Source organism: Bombyx mori, chromosome 8 (assembly GCF_030269925.1).
Source record: "Bombyx mori chromosome 8, ASM3026992v2".
Taxonomy (NCBI): domain Eukaryota; kingdom Metazoa; phylum Arthropoda; class Insecta; order Lepidoptera; family Bombycidae; genus Bombyx; species Bombyx mori.
Window position 1 is genome coordinate 9,638,829 of NC_085114.1, and position 19,487 is coordinate 9,658,315.

At 37.0% G+C, this 19,487-nt stretch overlaps 1 protein-coding gene across 1 annotated transcript; it reads right to left on the reverse strand.

The window, feature by feature from the left end:
* Positions 1-1,131: 1,131 nt before the first annotated feature.
* On the reverse strand, positions 1,132-18,145 carry LOC101746071 (ubiquitin conjugation factor E4 A). The gene is made up of 16 exons (XM_038012504.2): positions 17,286-18,145; positions 16,356-16,487; positions 15,459-15,622; positions 14,418-14,597; positions 14,035-14,187; positions 13,652-13,820; positions 11,661-11,796; positions 10,378-10,572; positions 9,363-9,533; positions 8,600-8,723; positions 8,360-8,505; positions 7,647-7,796; positions 6,483-6,726; positions 5,405-5,567; positions 4,261-4,465; positions 1,132-3,208 (listed from the first exon to the last, which is right to left on the reverse strand). Exons 1-16 carry the CDS (start codon positions 17,902-17,904, stop codon positions 3,058-3,060), a joined length of 3,102 nt encoding a protein of 1,033 aa, XP_037868432.1. The 5' UTR covers positions 17,905-18,145; the 3' UTR covers positions 1,132-3,057.
* Between the last annotated feature and the right edge of the window lie 1,342 nt (positions 18,146-19,487).

Below are 19,487 nucleotides of genomic sequence, written 5' to 3' on the forward strand. Positions count from 1 at the left end.
GATAGCCTTGAGAGGCTATTTCAGCTTCGCCCTAACGTTTGTAGGTGAGCTCACGGGGCTCAAACCTGACGACGATGCTAACATGAACCCTAGCAAGAGTCGTGCTTCGTAGAATCTACCACCGGATCGGAAACGCGACCCACTGAGAAGATCCGACGAGAAACTCAGTGGGCTGTGTCTGAGAGTTAATTTACTCGTCGAGCCCTTTGTCGCAAGCGACGGGTTCGACGAGAACGGTGACCGGTGCTTGAAGTACCTTGAAGTACCGTTAGTGGATCGGGAGGATCCGAGATGACGTGTTTTGGGCGACGTCGACTGCTTTCCATTCTGTCCGCAGGATCGGGAATGTAGTTACCGGCGGTCACGATGAGAGGGTTCTCATGTCGTGCCGCTTTATCGAAGTGGCGCATCGACGCCGACTGCATACACTTACTGGTGGACTCTAAGTCCAGGTCGTCATGGAGGTGTTCTTTCTTCTTTACAGGGTGAAACTCTACAAAACTTGCATACGTATGGTAATTACCTAAGCAAGTGTAGTGTTTGGTCACCGAACCCGCCCTCATATTAACTCTCTTCATGTCATCCAATGAGGAATGTAAATCTTTATGACAACCTCAAAATCGAGACTCGAGCACTAGGTACGTACCTGTGCCCGAAGACAGCATCAGAACGCCTCTTTGAAAAATCGTCGTGATATGATAACCCACTTATGTTGGCCGCCTCTAATAACCCTGCAACCAGGCAACATATAGCCACCGTCGCTCTAAGCATGTCGGTAGTTTTAGGCTCACCAAGCTTCGGTCACCGTTGTTATCGAACTTTGTCGCTGAGTTCCTTAAGCAACCTAGTCACTGGCAAACAAGTCCTAGACACAAGTCACTGAGGAAGCCCCACGAGTTTGCCTTCTAATTCGGAGAAACTGAAATAGCCCTTTGAAGCTACCGGCGTCCAGATACCTAAGCTTTTGTCAAGGCCAGCTTTACCGTCAACGTAAAACACGTGGCTCGCGTGTACATATTGATTTCTCATATATATTTAGAATTAGTAATAACCAACACTACATCGCACCTGCTCTTATTTTGGGGAACGATTAAAAAAAGTTCAAAATACCGATTAAGAAAATAAAAAATGTTATGCATTAAGAAAATTTATTTACACAGTTTCTACACACTGGAAAAAAAAAAAACATAAATAATTTAAATTCTGTCCTTTATCACAAAACAATGTACAGTAAAAAAAAAGATATCATGGATCAACATAACAAAGCTAAAGACTAGTTTCAGTATTGTTATGATGTTTTTTATTTTTATAGTTTTTGTTAATTTATATTTCCAATATTTCAACAGTATAAAATAAAATAAATTATCGATTCTGTTACAGGCGTCTATAATCATTCCTCTCTAGTATATTTTAACACATTAGTAATAGCTGACTATAATAAAAAACAAAAAAAATAGCAAAACTCATAGAATATAAACAGGGTGGAGAGAAAATATTAAATCATTAAAATCATTTGTAATTTTTAAGCAATTGAAACACTCCAAATAAAAAACAAAGAAAATAAACTGGAGTCTGTTTTTATTGTATAATAATTTTCGGATATTTTTCTATTTAAAAATTTAAACCAAGAATAACGCTGGCTAAAAAATATATATATTTATATTTGAAGGAATGTTTTATTAACTAAATATATTCTATAGATGCCACAAAACGGTGGCAAAAGGTCCGAGGTGTTCGACCAAATGCCGAATTTACTATTTGAAAAATCAAACATTTTCATTAAAAACATAAAAACAATCTTATCAACAAATGATATGTAAGAAACGGAAAAGTCTCCCTAAACTTAATATTATGTACTTATCAGAGTTTAAAATAATAACCACAAGTAAATTTTAAACAAATATTTACCATATCCTATGTATGGTACCTGAATAAAAAATAAAAATTGCTTGTATGGGTGGACGAGCTCACAGCTCACCTGGTGTTAAGTGGTTACTGGAGCCCATAGACATCACCAACGTAAACGCCGCCACTCTCCTTGAAATATGAGTTTTAAGGTCTCAGTATAGTTACAATGGCCCCGTCCCTCAAACCGAAACGCATTACTGCTTCACGGCAGAAATAGGCAGGGTGGTTGTACCTACCCGTGCGGACTCACAAGATGTCCTTTCACCAGTAATAAATCACTCTCATTTATTTATTTCAGTTACTTAGTATACAATTTAACAAAATTAAATGTAAAAATATGTTATGGACCAATTGGTATATTTAATTTATTTTTGTAAATAATATCCCTTGTGGTTTATTACAGACGTGGTGTCATGAATTCATAGAAATTTATTTATTCAACATTTTGATATAGTGCGACGTTAAAAGCCCGAATAGTAACACTACAATATAGCTAACAATTAAAAGTAATTTAACGCGTTGAACGTCATGACCGACGCCAAACAAGTAACCCACCACCATCACCAATATCAAGAATCGTCTAAAAAATCGTGGAGGTGAAAAAATTACTCAAAAATAGTGGACGACTTATGGAAACAGTGAGTACCTACTCATTATTTTCCGAGAGATGACAGATGACAGACACTGTGTCTGTCACGAGCCCCCCCTCTTCTCTCCCCCCGACCCGAGTTATTGGCGGTCACAGGATGTCCGCTGCAGTCCACTGGGCTAAAAATGGTTTTCTAGTCTGGTGTTCAACGATTAAATGAAATCGAAACTTTACGAAAGATATGAAGAAAGTACTTTAAAAAAAAAATTACGCTATTTCAAGTATAATGATTTTCTTGTGTCATAGACAACAGCGGAAACAATGCTGTGGTCTCAAGTGAGCAACGAAATCGAACACTTAGGTAATAAAAAGGTTGATTGAAAATTTTAAAGAATCATCTAGAATGAACTAAATGTATTTATTATTATTTATGTACAGTCTCACCATCAGTTAAAAAATTCAGTACTTATTCGACCTGAAATTTCGCTACTATATCTAAAACATATTTATTAATAAATTCTTAAAGTTTTATTAAAATGTACATTTAAAAGAAAACAGCCCTAATTTTTAGTGCTCGTCGATTGTGAACTATTCTTTTTGGCTTCAGCGATCCAGCTGTGTATTCTTTCTTTGAGTTCAGTGTCTGATTTTACTTGATCCATGGAGAGCGGCGACCTGTTGAATGGATCTGACTGATCACTTAAAAGATGCCTGAAAATAATATGGACAATTTTATAACTCTGATCGCTCAAACCGCATTTATGTTAAAGAAAGAATCATTAAAATCGGTTCACCTAGAAAACAAATCAACACATAAAATAACTAGTCGAATAACCTCATCCTTTTTTGAAGTTGGTTAAAAAGGCAGACCGTCCACACGCTTAATATAATGTTCAAATATCTCTTACACGTGCATTCTATGCGATGGGTGTATTGAAATCTCTCCCGAAAACGCAATCTCAAATCAGCCGATTAATAAATTCAAATTTGAAGGGTTGTCAGTAGAGCAGTACTTGTACAGCAGATGTACTTGTTTGTTTCAGGGCAGAAATACGGTGAACAATGGTACCGGTGTGGGCTCAAAATACGCTCATTAATATGTTATCAATACCAATAATAAGTTGTTTGCTTGAAGGGAACATTTTTTTGTTGTTGCTTAGGTGGGTGGACGAGCTCACAGCCCACCTGGTGTTAAGTGGTTACTGGAGCTCATAAACATCTACAGCGTAAATGCGCCACCCATCTTGAGATATGTTTTAAGGTCTCAAGTATAGTTACAACGGCTGCCCCACCCTTCACACCGAAACTCATTACTGCTTCACGGCAGACATAGGCAGGGTGGCCACCCGAGCGGACTCACAAGAGGTCCTACCACTAGTAAAATAAAAAGGGTGCGTGTACTTATACGCGCGAAAGAAGTTATATATATATATATTATTTTTTTTAATATTATGTAATTAATAATAAATATTTAACGTTAATGATTTAATAATATTTAGTATGAATTATATTAAATAATAATTTTGTCATTTATATTACTAAAAAATGAATGCTAATAACACTTTTTTTACGAGTGTACATACCCGAAAGTTCACCTGCGGCTATATTCAGACTCGCCAAGTTACGTCGGTCGTATTGTAATGAGCGACTTAGTGGGCAACTTCATTTCTGTTAATTTTGTGCCCCGGTGCGCGCGCATCGTAAAATTTCACTCTCATCAATTTTTCATAACGCGCCTAAAGAAGTATAACTTCAAAAAATACCTGGCTATTGTCGTCCTGTCGACCGTGGTCCTTGAGCTCGGAAGCACGACGGGGTCCAGCATGATGGTGCTCATGATCGGATCGAGGAACTCGTCTGGAGCGTTCGCGAGTATCTCCTCGTCTCTCTGCTTCTGTTCGGCGAGCAGTCTCACTCGCTCGGCAACCTCCCGCAGTGTGCTTATGAGAAAGCCCCCCCCGATGCGGACTGTTCACATTTTATTTGTTAGTGTAGTATGAAAAAAATGTATCGTTCAGACTTGAGGCTGAAGACTAAATCTTTAGTATGTAAAAAAAGTACTTAAAGTAGTGTATTAATAAACAAAGTAGTAAAAAAATTAAAGCGTTCTTTTTCTTAAACTAAGCTTCTACAGCCACTGTAAAATGGTCATAAATTTACCATAGGTTAGAGAAGAATCGGTACGAAATCAGGCTTTGTTCTTTTTCAGTGTAATACTCATGCGTATACATACGGCGTTTACGTCACTGATTATAAATAAAACATTACGTTACTGGGCACTAACTAAAGATACCAGAGCCAAGCCGCTGCCTACCGATTATTCATCACTGTTCCGACTGGAGCTTAATTCCAAATAGGGCAACGTCACTCAAATAGCAGCTGACCGTATAATACGGCTTTTATAGCATTTATAATAAAAAAATTACCGTGTGACAACCCTAAGAGATTACTGAACCGAACCGAAGAGGGCCGAACCTCACTAAAAACCCCTGCCGCTCACAGCCGGCGCCCTATCCCGAACCGAGCCGCAGCCCAGTCGGGGCCATTGAGGCGGTAGGACAGGGTCGACGCAAAGCATATTACATTTTTACTGGTGGTAGGACCTCTTGTGAGTCCGCGCGGGTAGGTACCACCACCCCGCCTATTTCTGCCGTGAAGCGGTAATGCGTTTCGGTTTGAAGGGTCGGGCAGCTGTTGTAACTAAGCTTGAGACCTTAGAACTCATATCTCAAGGTGGGTGGCGCATTTACGTTGTAGATGCCTATGGGCTCCAGTAACCATTTAACACCAGGTGGGCTGTGAGCTCGTCCGTCCCATCCAAGCAATAAAAAAAATCATCCAAGAAGTTTACTAGTATTTTTTTTTTTAGTTTATGGCTTGGTTTCTAGACCTTTAGGCCAAGGTTACCTAGTACAGTTTCAGCGAGGGTGAACAGTTGCGGCGAGTAGGAGCGGCCGTCGTCGGACACGGCGTTGCAGAACCGCTCGTTGTTACCTAGCTCCACGTACATACGACAAATGTCCAGCACTGTACTGGCCGGGTCGAACTCGTATTCCTTCATGTCTTTTACCTGAAATGTTTTTTAGAGTTAAAGGTATTAGGCAAGAAAAAACAGCGAAGTGTTAGCTGCTGAATTTTAAATTGTGGTTTTCTACGACAGATCCTAGCCGATGGAGGCGCGCATAGACGCGATTTCACTTACCAACCGGCCTTCTTGAAGAGCGGTGCCTCCATCATAAGAACTATCATTCGTATTCGTTTGCTAACGTCAAGAGATAATTTCTAAATTGTTCTAAAACAACAAACGTATTTTGTGTACTCAATATTTCTCTTAACTCGATCACCATATTAGCCCCTATGATGTCTGACGATGGTGTTAATTATGCGGTTTCTCCGATATATATAATCTTATTTAGTCGATAACACCGTCTTTTTTTTTATTGTTGTAATAAGTTTCTTCTTCTTAGTCGGACACTCTTGTCAGAGTGATCGTCGTTTGTTAGGTCACCCATATTCCCGAGGATTGCCGAGAGGTGACGCGGCCGATCACCAACCCGCTGGACTGACCGAATAAAGAAGGCAACTGAGTCCACCTCGGTCCAATGTACTCGAAACGCTTCAAGCCTCTAGATCTGGAAGCGCAGGAGGGAAATCCGCGAGAACATCATCATCATTGTCCTGCCCTTCTCCCAGTTACCTAGGGTTGGCGCAACATGTTTTCTCCTTCCGTACTCTTCTATCATATACCATTTCTTCGCTCACTCCCCTCTTACCCAAATCCATCCATTTCTTCTTAGGTCTACCTCTTCCTCTATATCCTTTCACATTCATAGTTAACATTTTCTTACCAACCTCATTTTCATCTCGTCTCATCACATGTCCATACCATCCCAAACGCGCACTTCTCAGCTTCTCTGTCACAGGTGCCACTTTCAGACTTCCTCTAACATATTCATTCCGTATTCTATCCTACAAATTTACTAACTTTCAAATTCTTTTTGTTAGGTCCGACCAGGTTCAGCAGGAAGTAGTTGAGCATCGACGCGATCCGGTCGACGAGCGTCGGGTGACAGAACACGTGCGGCGCGTGCGCGGTGAGCCGCACCAGCATGCGGATCGTGTCGCGCCCGAGTATATTGTCGAAGCGCGCCAACATCCCGATGTGAGATAAATTCGAGAAGTTTTGTTCGCGTTCGTGAACCGGCAAGTTCCTCCACGCACCGGATTGTCTGTAATTTTTATTGAACAAATTTATATTACAGACTAGCCGATCCGGCAGACTTTGTAGACTTGTTCAATCGATAAATAAAAGACCTAAACTTTTGTATAAAATAAACTTAAAACAAACAAAAGGAGTCCGTCCGACGAGGGACACATCAAAGAGAAAACAAAATTGTTATACCTTTTAAACCTTCTCTGAACTTCCACAAATAATTCAAGACCAAAATTAGCCAAATCGGTCCAGCTATTCTCGAGTTTTAGCGAGACTAACGAACAGCAATTCATTTTTATATAAATAGATAGAAGACTAGCTGACCCGGCAGACTTTGTAAGGGCCTCAATCTATACTAATATTATAAAGAGGAAAGATTTGTTTGTTTGTTTGTTTCGAATAGGCTCCGAAACTATTGGACCGATTTGAAAAATTATTTTTCCATTAGAAGCCGACATTGTCCCTGATGAACATAGGCTACTTCTTTTATTTAATTTTTTGTTTTTATTTTTTGGTTTCATGTGTGTTTTAATGTTTCCGAAGCGAAGCGAGGGCGGGTCGCTAGTCGATAAATAAAAGACATAAAATAAACAAAAGGAATCCGTCCGACAGGGGACACGTGACGGGAAAAACAAAATTGTTATTTTTATTTAATTCCGAGCATTTTCATATTTATCTACCTTTTAAATCTTCTCTGGACTTCGTCAAATAATTCAAGACCAAAATAAGCAAAATCGGTCCAGCCGTTCTCGAGTTTTAGCGAGACTAACGAACAGCAATTCATTTTTATATTTATAAATTTAACAGTTATGGTGATGCTTGTGTACAACTTTACTTTGTGTTATTAAAAAAACATTACCCTCTCTCGACATTAAAGAAAAATTATATTCTTATCTTAATCCAGTTAGGTAAAAAAAAAAAAATTAATATACTTACTGTGCAGTTTGCATAGTTCTTATTTGAGCCATGTTCCCTAATGCTTCATCCAGTAAGAATATAGCGTCGTTCATCAACAGATTGACGAAACGCAAAAATATCGGTGGATGTACAGCCTCCATATTGGATTCTGCTTCTCTTGCTAATTGACTGGTGTAATAAAAAAAATAACCATAGTTAATTTATAGCATTAAAAAAACACATTATTCTCGCAACACCGAGAATATCATACGTACCAACGGATCTACGAATCGGCTCTTAGTTTAATGATCGAATACTGACTCAAGCAACTATTTATCCCGGGAAAATTAAATGTGTCTCACTATTTTTTTTATTACAAAATTTTCTATAGTGAAAGCGCGGTGACTGTCCGCCTGCTATTACCTCATATTGAAGAGTGACTTCTTATATGTTCCTCGTATCGCAATTATCAAGTTTTGTTCGGACATTTGGCATTCCAAGTTAAAAGTTTATGCACATGTCGCCAGCACCTACTTCAAGCGAGGACCATACAAATAAATGTGTTTATGATATGTTTTCAATAATAAATTTAATTCAGTTTTATTAATGCGGATGCATTACATTAAGCGTTCGAATGAACCTAACATGCAAATTAGTTTTTTTTTTCGATGCTAAGTATGCCTGGGGAGTGATTCACTGACACTCATTGAAAACTTAAAAGATTTAAGTTTGTATGCCGATTGTGTATTTACCTAAAAGATTCCCGGTGTTCTTCCAGTCCCCATAGGAATTCCATGACAAGGTACATGGGTCGACGGTAGTTGAACTTTTGTTCAAACTGAACACTCTGTCCGGTCATTTCTATGCCCACGAATACATCCAAAAGGCATGGCACGAGCTAAAATCCAAATTTATAATACGTATACATTAATTACAATAGACTTAGCAAGATTTAGAATTGATGCGTAATTTTTCTCGTCCGTTTAATTTACCTGTGATCTGTGAGGATGTTCTTTGAAGAGTTGTTCTCTGTAAAACGAAGCCAAACTACTTAAAGGCTGTTGGTTGTCTGGATGATTAGGCAGCATCGCTTCCAGACATTCAGCTAGTCGTGCCCTGAAAATAATAGTTTACTTCATAATTATTATCTTTATATATATATATAATTCTACTGTACGTGTGTATGTCACGAACGCCTCCTAAACGGATTTCAATGAATTATTTTGTATGCGTTTGGATGGCGCTGCAGTCGGTATCTAAGTTTTTTTCTTTTGTTTATCTTTACTGTAATTAAACGGCTGGAACGACTTGAATGATTTTGTGTGTATGCATTAAATCATTCATTTTGTGTATGCAGGACAACGTCTGTCGTAAGTAATATATAAATATGGTTACTCAGAGTTAACGTAGATAACCGTAAATTGACTAAACAAATGGAAAATCTAATTAGTCCTAATAGAATTTCGAAACCAATGCTATTAATTTTAGGATAAGACTCAATTATTGACCATAAATCGACTTAGTGGTCGAGACATCAAAAAAGAGAAGATATCACTGAAGTCGATAATTATAGCGCGCAGGACAAAAATACTATATTTATATTTACTATATTCTATATTTAACCGTGATATTCCCGTAAAATGGAAGGCACAATATAGTAAAAGGTCCTAGCTTGAAGCCGCTGAATGCGAAAATTTCACTTTTAACAAAATATACTTAGGACAATGAGAATGAATGTGATTTATAAATACACACCTCAGATGCGGGTTGTAAGTACGCGAGGAGTCTCCCATGAACGTGAGCACGAGGGTGAGCGCGGGCTGCAGCAGGCCAGCGATGTCTGCTTCTTCGGTCGTAGCTCCGGCGGTGCGTCGCGCCATTGTTATTAAAACCACTATATTTTCCAATACGAACTCTGGAATGCATCTGTTAACGCGAAATTATTTTTTAATATGGAAAGTAAATATATATAACAACACATTTTTTATTTATTAAATTAGGTATTTAAAGTACTACAATCAGTAATTATTTGAAAGACTATTTGGTTTAAGCGACATTGTTGGAACTTTACATGAGAGCCATTTAAAGTTTAAAATTTGGAAAAAATATCACAACGAAAAAACGTCTTCAGCTATTTGAATGGAGTAAAGTTAATTGAAGTTCAATTAAAAACATCGAACTGTCGATGCTAATGCCGAATAAAACGGACCTTTAATTACAAACAGCACAGCACCCCTAGCGGCAAACGTAGGCAAACGTTTCAACTGCATTTTTTTATTTTTTTTTATTGCCTTTGTAGGCATACGGGCATACGGCCCACCTGATGGTGAGTGGTTACCGTCGCCCATGGACTTCAGCAATGCCAGGGGCAGAGCCAAGCCTAATACAAATTGGGTTAACTTTTACGATATCGAGAACGTTAAAAAGCTCGCATTAAGCACATTTTTTACTGGTGGTAGGACCTCTTGTGAGTCCGCACGGGTAGATACTACCGCCCCGCCTATTTCTGCCGTGAAGCAGTAATGCGTTTCGGTTTGAAGGGTCGGGCAGCCGTTGTAACTATACTTGAGACCTTAGAACTTATATCTCAAGGTGTGTAGGTGTGTGGCGCACTTACGTTGTAGATGTGGCGCACTTACGTGTATGGGCCCCAGTAACCACTTAACACCAGGTGGGCTGATAGCTCGTCCACACACCTAAGCAATAAAAAAAAACTGTCCATCGATCTACGCAATAAATAAACAAACAGTTTAAAGTGTATACTAAATACCTTAGCGTGTCGGGTGCTGGTGTGGTTATGGGCATCTCGACCGGCAGTAGGGTCATGGGCGCGTAGTTACTGAGCGGCGTGTCCAGATCGGTCCGTATCGCCACTTGTACGAGCCACGTGCAAGTCGCCGCTTGAAGCCGATGCAAATTCGTCAACATGTTCTTCTCTAGTAAAGCGCAACGCAGACTAACAAACCTACAGACAGGGCAATCAATGCAAACCAATTATCTCTTGAATCCGTCCGGGCGTAGTTGGAATGGCCGCATAAGCTACCAAGGATTAGGTAGGGATTTTTTGTTTTAAATATGATCTAGTTTGGTATCGTGATTGTGTTACACGTATTGCGTTCACTTTGAACAACTTCAATAGTTTTTTTGGAACGCAGTTTTAATTATATATAAATGATTTGTTTCATTTTTATTTATTTTCCTACTTATGCTGATGACCTTGAGAGGCTATTTCAGTTTCACCCTAACGTGTGTAGGTGAGCTCACAGGGTTCAAACCGGAGTGTTGCTAACACTGACCCTAGCAAGAGCAGTGCTTCGCAGAATCTACCACCGGATCGGAAACGCTGAGAAGATTCGGCGAGAAACTCAGTGGGCTGTGTCTGTGGGTCAATTCGCTCGTCCAGCCCTTCGTCGCAAGCGACGGGTTTGACGAGGACGGTGACCGGTGCTTGTGGTGCCTAAAAGCACCGTTAATGGTTGTTTCATAATAGTCCAGAATAATAAAGTAAAAATAATGATATCTATTTCGTAGAATAAAAAAAAACTTAACAGATACTTTATATTTGTATAGTCACAATCTACCTACTATTGTGGGTGTGTAATAAGTTAGGTACATTTACCATTTACGTTACCATTACTTCCAACGTCCACCAAAACAAACTACAAATGATGGATTAAGGAAACGCCAAATTGATGTTCGCAGTGTGGGTACACTATATCTTCCAGCCCGTAATATTTTTAGTATTCAAATTTTGTAATATCTAGATTTTAGTATTCTCAAATAGAATTAACAGTAAAAATTGTAGTTTTGTGTGTGCTTTTCTGCCTATTTTTGAGAATGTTGTACAAAATAATATATATTTTTTATTGCCCTTGTAGGCATACGAGCATGCGGCCCACCTGATGGTGAGTGGTTAACGTCGCCCATGGACTTCAGCAATGCCAGGGGCAGAGCCAAGCCGCTGCCTACCTTGATATGATCTGATTACTTTTTGATGGTTAAAAATGTTAGTAGTGGTTATTTGAGGGTATTAAAGTGAGCAAAAGGTTATACCGCGTCATGAGATGATGCGTGCGAGTGCGTAGGGCTTCGAGCAGGCGCGGCGCGGTGCCGGCGTCGGCGAGGGCGCGCTGGGCCTGCCCGAGCTCGCGACCGCACTGCCATAGCTTCTCGGCGCAGACGCGTACACCTTAGCAAACCAGTACTTGTAATAAATGCTACAATGAAAATCATATTTTACTAGCTGACCCGGCATACTTCGTAGTGCCTTAATCGATGAATAAAAGACCCAAGCCTTTGGAAAAAATAAACTTATAACAAACAAAAGGAATCCGTCCGACGGGGGATACATCAAAGGAAAAACAAAATTGTTATTTTTTTTTAATTCCGAGCATTTTCATATTTATCTACCTTTTAAACCTTCTCTGGACTTCCACAAATAATTCAAGACCAAAATTAGCTAAATCGGTCCAGCCGTTCTCGAGTTTTAGCGAGACTAACGATTAGCAATTCATTTATATATATATATATATATATATAGATTTTTATTTTTATAGATGGGTGGACGAGCTTACAGCCCACCTGGTGTTAACTGGTTACCGGAGCCCATAGACATCTAAAACCTAAATGCCGCCACTCACCTTGAGATATGAGTTCTAAGGTTTCAGTATAGTTAGAACGACTGTCCCACCTTTTAAATAGAAACGCATTACTGCTTCACGGCAGAAATAGACAGGGCGGTGGTACCTACCCGTGCGGACTCACAAGAGGTCCTACCACCACTAATTACGCAAATTATAATTTTGCGGGTTTGATTTTTATTACACGATGTTATTCCTTCACCGTGCAAGTCAAACGTGAACATATTTTGTTAAGTACGTATTTCATTAGAAAAATTGGTACCCTCCTGCGGGATTCGAACACCGTTGCATCGTTAGATAAGAATGTACAGGATACTAATTCTTTAGGCCACGACAACGTGTTTTAAATAAATTCCTAAAATGTGACATGGTATAAGAGAGGACGCGAAAGAACATATTTAAAAAAAGATCTAAGGTCTTGCCATTCATCTGCCACCAACATTTGCATTACATTTCCGGTACGAAATATAAACTATTATCACTTGCATGGGGTACTTATTCGCGAATAAGTCGCATGGCATATTCTAAATGTCTATGAAGATATTGAAAAAGAATGGAGTTAATAAGAATATGCTCGGTAGACCTGGTTACAGTTCGAACGTCGCCCTTTAAAAACTTTCAAATATACTTTAAGATTTTTTAAAATACTAGTGCGATTCTGGTTTTCCAAACATCTTCTATTTATAACACTACTAAGCAACTGACTTTTTTCAAATAACTAAAACATTATACATGAGAACTATATTTTTATTGTACTAGATAGGTCAACATTATATATACAAGACAGCATTGATCTGGAAAGTGTCTAGCAAAAGGAAGAGTGACCGTCCCAGAACAACTTGGCGTCGCGCAGGAACTGGACGTCTTGGGCATGACGTGGGAGGAGGTAGAACTGACTGCCCAAGACTGATGGAAGAATTTGATTCGATTCCTACACCCCAGCAGAGGGTAATCTATACTAATATTATAAAGAGGAAAGATTTAGTTCGTTTGTTTGTATTGAATAGGCTCTGAAACGACTGAACCGATTTGAAAAATTATTTCACTGTTTGGAAGCGACACTATTCCCGAGTGATATAAGCTATAATCTTTTTTGAAAAAAATTAGAGATCCTTACTAAAACTCCAATAATGTAACCCAAGGTGTAAAAAAAATACCTAAAATATTATTTACATCGTGTGCCCTGCGAAAACTATTGACGATAGTATCGCAACAGCATATGTCTAACTATTATAATTATGCCGCAATAAGTGTTCTTTTAATCAAATATCGTTGAAATTTTTGTTAAAGACCCGAGCGGAGCCTGAGGTGGCCGTTTGTAGGAAAGAAAGAAGAAGAAGAAGATAGGGCAACAGGCTCGTATCTCATTTGGTATTGGGTATGAAAAAAATCATCAATTCTTACCCAAATCGATACATTTCTGTGTCACAAAGAAACATTCAGTTACGAAACTATATGTTTCGGCCGTCGGTCGTTTTATAGATTGTCCGTTTTCGTCTTCTCGTGGTGGTAATAAGCACGTTTCATTATGTAGGCTGTCGAGATGAACAGATTTCGAGGCACATTCCTCGGGCTGTAATATCCATACAGTAAATAATTTTACTTTTTAATTACCAGTCTTAATATTATCACTGAAAGTTATATTACACAAAGAAAACTAAAATTTTAGCACAACTATTGAATTATATTTTTTTACAGACGTAGAAGCTCAGTGGCAAGCAATTGGAGAGGCTTATGTCCAGCAGTGGACTGCTATATGATGATGTATGATGTACAAAAGAACTTACCGGAACAGCTCCGTAAGTTGGATCTATTTTAAGTAATTTAGGGTCATCTGGGGAGGCACAGAATGGCATACAAAGTTGCAATAACACTGCACCCAGGTTCAACATGAAGCCGTCGGACACGCAGTTCAGTGTTGCAGCACTGATTTCTCCAGCCTGAAACAACAGTTGGCATAATTAAACGAACATAATGTTACAAAAAGAAAAAATGATTCCATAAAAATATTCTCTATAGCCGGTGCAAGAACAAAATAACAGATGAACAATGTAGTTTTAATGAAAAACATGAGTGGCGGCATTATGTTGTCGATGTCTGTGCTCCAGTAACCACTTAAGACCACGTCCAACCATCAAAGCAATAAAAATAATACAAATGATTTTCTTACTTGTACACTCCACAGTTTTCCTCTTGCTACATTCGCACTCAAACATTTACCGGTCCAAGTGAGTAGACGATTACGCATCGCAGGTCCACATTTCAACAGCCCCAGAAATATTCTTTGCATATTATTGTTTAAATGTGACAATGCATTCCATATTGAGGTTTCTATTAATGAGTTGGCTGCCTGAAATTAAATGTTCCAGACAATTCACAATTCAATGTAAAAGTTTACATTGGCATTAAAAAAATACAAATTTGTGATGGCTTTAAGTTTGGCAAGCATGATGTTATTTAATTTTGGTTTTTTGTTTGTAATATTTTACTATATAGTACATTTTGAATGAGGAATAAATAATTTGAAGACTCTTGAAAATTCACAGTGTTCATATCAAGCTTTTAAATGATTTTTCTTATCCTTATAGTAGACAATTGTAGGGCCAATTGGTATTTAATTTTTACAAAAACCTATTAATGTGAGTTAAGGATCGATACATGAAATACAATGACATCTTTTTAATAACTCAGTAAGCAGGTGAGCTTGCAACACCCAGATAACTGATATTTGGGGTAGCCACTCCAACTTCAGATTCGAAGTAGACGAGTTCCCGTCGGGGTCACTAGTTTAGTGAGATTCAGGTTCTGTCAAAAACCTTGTGGTTTGTGATAACTACTGGCTACAGATTGTAGTCACCCATGTTAATGCATGGTGCACGGCATAAATAGGTAGGATGGTAGTACCTATGGAGCTTAACAATGTACCCTACATTCTTGGTAGGTTTAAAAGAATAAATTCTGTATTTAGATGTTAATATATTATTACTTCATCGCAGAAGCAGTTTGTAAATATTTGTAAAGGACATCTTTATTTAAAAAATATATTCCATTGTTCAATTGGCCTTTGTAGGATAATTGTTAGTTAATTCAGGTTATTTCAGGTCTGTACACACCATATTGTATTTTTTTTTTTCAAAATCTATTACTTAGACATATTTCAGTTATATGTTGGTTATATTACGTATATTATGTATGTATATGAAAAACTCACCTGATCCATTGGTTGTTCAAAGAATTCATGAAGTGATAAGGCAGTTCTAGGTAGAACCGACAAACTCAGAAGAGCACCAATAACTGAGTCTTGATACAAACGTCCATTATTTTCTACTTTTGGCTCACTTTCTTCCATTAAAATTGGTGCTAAATGAGGGTTACCTGTAATTTATACATGTGAAGATAATTATAACATGAAGAGTGCAATTTTTGTGTTTTATCTATCTATACAAATATATGTACGTAAGTTTTTAAAGATGGAAGCCTTGGAACATAGTAAGCATGATTTTAGGAAACTTTAATGAAGTTGTTGTCAGTTTGTATATATCTAAATACTAATAAAATTACTTTAAAATATGGCATAAGTACATAACAACCTATCAAACCTAGCTAAATTTTATAGCTTATAAATGCATATATAATAAGTTTACTTTGGTTTTTTTGGTCATTTATTTTGCAATTTGCATTTGATTTATGCAAATGAAAAAAAAGGGCATCCAGAATAATAGATCATTACGGAGTTTTTTTTCTTGGTTAGGAAGGGTGGACGAGTTCACGTCCCACGTGATGTTAAGTGGTTACCGGAGCCTATAGACATCTACAACGTAAATGCCGCCACCTACCTTGAGATATGTGTTCTAAGGTCTTAGTTTTTACAGTACTTATTATATAACACTGCATTTATTGTAAAAGCCAGTTTTATGTAGGCAGATAAAAGTAATGAAGAGACCCTATACATCACAAACAATGGGTTTTTAATAACGAATAAAACTGAAAACTTGTAGGTGGTGATGTGTATGAGAGATCAATGCGTATATAAATCAGTCTTTTAGGCATGCAAAAAATGTATCTTTTGTTTTCATAATAATTATTATAATCAAGTGGCTATACTTACTAGCAAATAAATGTACAGATGGTAAAATATAATTCGGTAGATTGATTAAATTAGACTTCTTTACTTCTGTATTAATTTTTTGCAGAACCTCATTCATTGTGGCTTTAAGTTGTGCTTGACTTTCATTATCACCTGTAATAATGATGATTGAATAATCTAAAGATAATTTTATACAGTATGGGTTTTATACGGGTTGTATAAGGTTTCATACAGTATGGGTTACATTACAAGAATTTTAATAAGAAAAGTACACTGTATAATAGTGTACAGTGTGTAGTATAATGGTGTAGAGTCAGAATAAGTTTTAACCACTTAGCAGCAGGTTGACCATCACCTTAATTACCTATCTACACATATAAAAGTCAATGTGTCTATGTGCCTTATAGCTCAACACTCTAGAAATGACTTGAATGGTTTTGATAAAATTTTCAGGATTCTTCAGATTGGTCTAGGGAGTGTTCAACTGGCGGCTATTCAATGGATCAAACTCAAATGGAAGATCTCCCAGCAAAGACAGTTGGGTTTACTAATATAATATAATATTACATTACTCAAATCCAATTTAATCCAAAAAGTGCATGTTTCAACAGTGAGAACAGGCTATCATATTTAAACAATGGTGTTGAGGCCAATTTAGGAAAATGTATATTTTAATCAATAAATTAATTATTTTATATGAAAATATTCTAAATGTTTTGAAAATGATCAGCTTCCTATATGATTTATAATATTTATCATAATAGTAACCTATAAACACTATTATAAAGAATATACTTGTCTATCTCTTAGGTTTTTGGCGTTTTCTTTTAGATTTCGTCAATGTCAAGTGTATATAATACTGTGCTTGCTATAGCAGGCTTCGTGAACGAGCAAGGTCACAGATTGTTCTAAGAATTAAGTGAGTAGCTAAGAATGTGAGAATATACTTACAATCGGATACCAGTGCATTGACAATATCAGTAAAAAATGATTGACTCAATGGGTCAGCATGTTGTAATAATCCTAAAAGCTGTGATGAAAAGTCTTGGTCTTCAAAGAGTGCTGGTTGTTTTAAAGCAGTCACTGCATTTCGAAATATTAATTCTCTCATTTTTGACACAGCTCGCTTTTCCACCATGTTCTTGCTATTGTTATAACTTTGTAGATTTTGTAAGGAGTTAAATAGATACAGAAAGACATGCTTCTCTATGACATGCTCCTTATAAACTTTGGTACCTTTTGGAATAACATTAGACTCAACATCTTGCAAAAGTAATCTTTCGAAAAGTGCCTGTTCCAATGCTTCGAAGTCTATGTGAATGCGAGGTTTAGTTGCTTCAGCAAGTTCTTCTAAATATACTAACTGTTTTTCATTATTGGGCCGATTTTCGACTGCATTTACATTTATGGTAAAGTAAAAAACATTTTCGACGATGTTGTTTACAATTTCTGTTTCTTCATCAACCTGGACTGGCACAGAAGTAATAGTTATAGGACTGTCTTCCGGAATTGGAGTTTCAGATGGAGAAGTTCCCAGTAACCCAAGAAATGGATTAAACTGTTGAGACATATTTTCGTCTTACCAATTTAAAATTGATATTGTTAGGACAGTTCAGAAAAGTGACAGTGATAAAATTTTGAATAAATATATACAGTGTGATTAATATTCTTAGAAGAATTTAATATTGAAGTCATTCACAAAAAGTTATTGCAATCTGTTTTGTTTTCGAAACTGATGACTTATCACAAATTTGATAAAATTTACATCATTTTACATGACAATAATTTGACATTTTCTCTTCAAGTGATTGAAATCACATGGAAATGACGTTTATCCTTTTAAGTTTCATTCGTTAGCACAGGGGTTAGCTTGATTTATTTTTCGAATAGAATCGATATATGTAATTGTAAAACATAAGCAAGTGTATGTTTGTGTCAGTCGAGAAAGATTCCGATGCACGCTGAAAGCTTCTAATAACACTAACTTTTACCTGCGGTTATATTAGGGTCAAGTTAGAAAAAATAAATTCCTTTGGAATAGTATTTATTTTCTGGATAAGTGGTACTCTGTATCCTTTGGTGAACCCTTGTAGTCGTATTTGAAAAATTACATGTCGATCAATAACAATTAAATAAGCTCACTTTGACCTACGTTTGTACTCACGTTACATTATTAATTCCGAAAGACAAAACACGTTGAATTTTCATGAGATAAAGCTATGGGAGTCTTATCTCTCAATGTGCTCTTGTCCATAAACTATCATTTGGTTTGTAGATCCATTGTTATTTTATTCATGAGACAACGAAAACACTATCATATTTAATAAAGAAAGTGTAGGTATTCGGTGTAGCCCGAGTCATGTCATTTTCTATGTTAAAAAGTATCATAAGTATGTGTTAATCCAGTTACAAACTATCTTTGTGCGAAATTTCATCGAAATCCATTACAGCCATGTTTGCGAGAAAGAGTAAAAATATCAAAGAATATACATTCTATGACATTTTTCTTCATTTGTTATATTATTCATACTTAGTTCATAATTATCGGGCATGTTGCAAACGCACAATGATGGGTGCTAGCTTAACTATTTCCATGAAATTGTCATGCGTTCTAATTAAAATTTAAGACTTCTGTTGTACTTGTTGTTCACTTGGAACATCAATTTTGTGTCAAGGTGTATTAAGCAATCCACGTTTAGGTCCTTGTCTCTGGTTACCGCTTACTGTCAGGTGGGTCATAGTTTTGTATGTCCATGTTAGCAAGTAACAAAAACGAAATAAAGCTTTTTCGTTTTCAATAGCTATTCAATGGGCTTTCTTCATGTGTACCAGCATAGATTTAGAGAACAATGAATAAATATTGAGACTATTTTCTACATTAAATATATGAGTTTATGTTTCAATTGTTTTGTAAATCTAATAGGATAATTTGCTACGCTTCACGGGAGGTAACATAGAATGACAAATGATGCTATTTCATAATACCGATATCTAAAATATTTTTCAAAATAGAGGTCAGAGCTTAATATGCACCGCAGGTCGATTTAATTTCAATTACTAGCATTTACGATTCAGTTTCAAATTTTATGACTAGAAATTCAAAATTTATATCAATCAAAACTGATTTTCAAGCGCATTGACCTTATTTTTAGA

Excerpts from the sequence above, each read along its gene's own strand:
- LOC101746071 (XM_038012504.2), bottom strand. The coding sequence starts at position 17,904 with ATGTCTCAACAGTTTAATCCATTTCTTGGGTTACTGGGAACTTCTCCA. Across the intron at positions 14,188-14,417 it reads GAAAACTGTGGAGTGTACAA|GCTGGAGAAATCAGTGCTGC; the intron begins GTAAGAAAATCA and ends CTGTTGTTTCAG. Across the intron at positions 3,209-4,260 it reads GACAGGACGACAATAGCCAG|GCATCTTTTAAGTGATCAGT; the intron begins GTATTTTTTGAA and ends TATTATTTTCAG.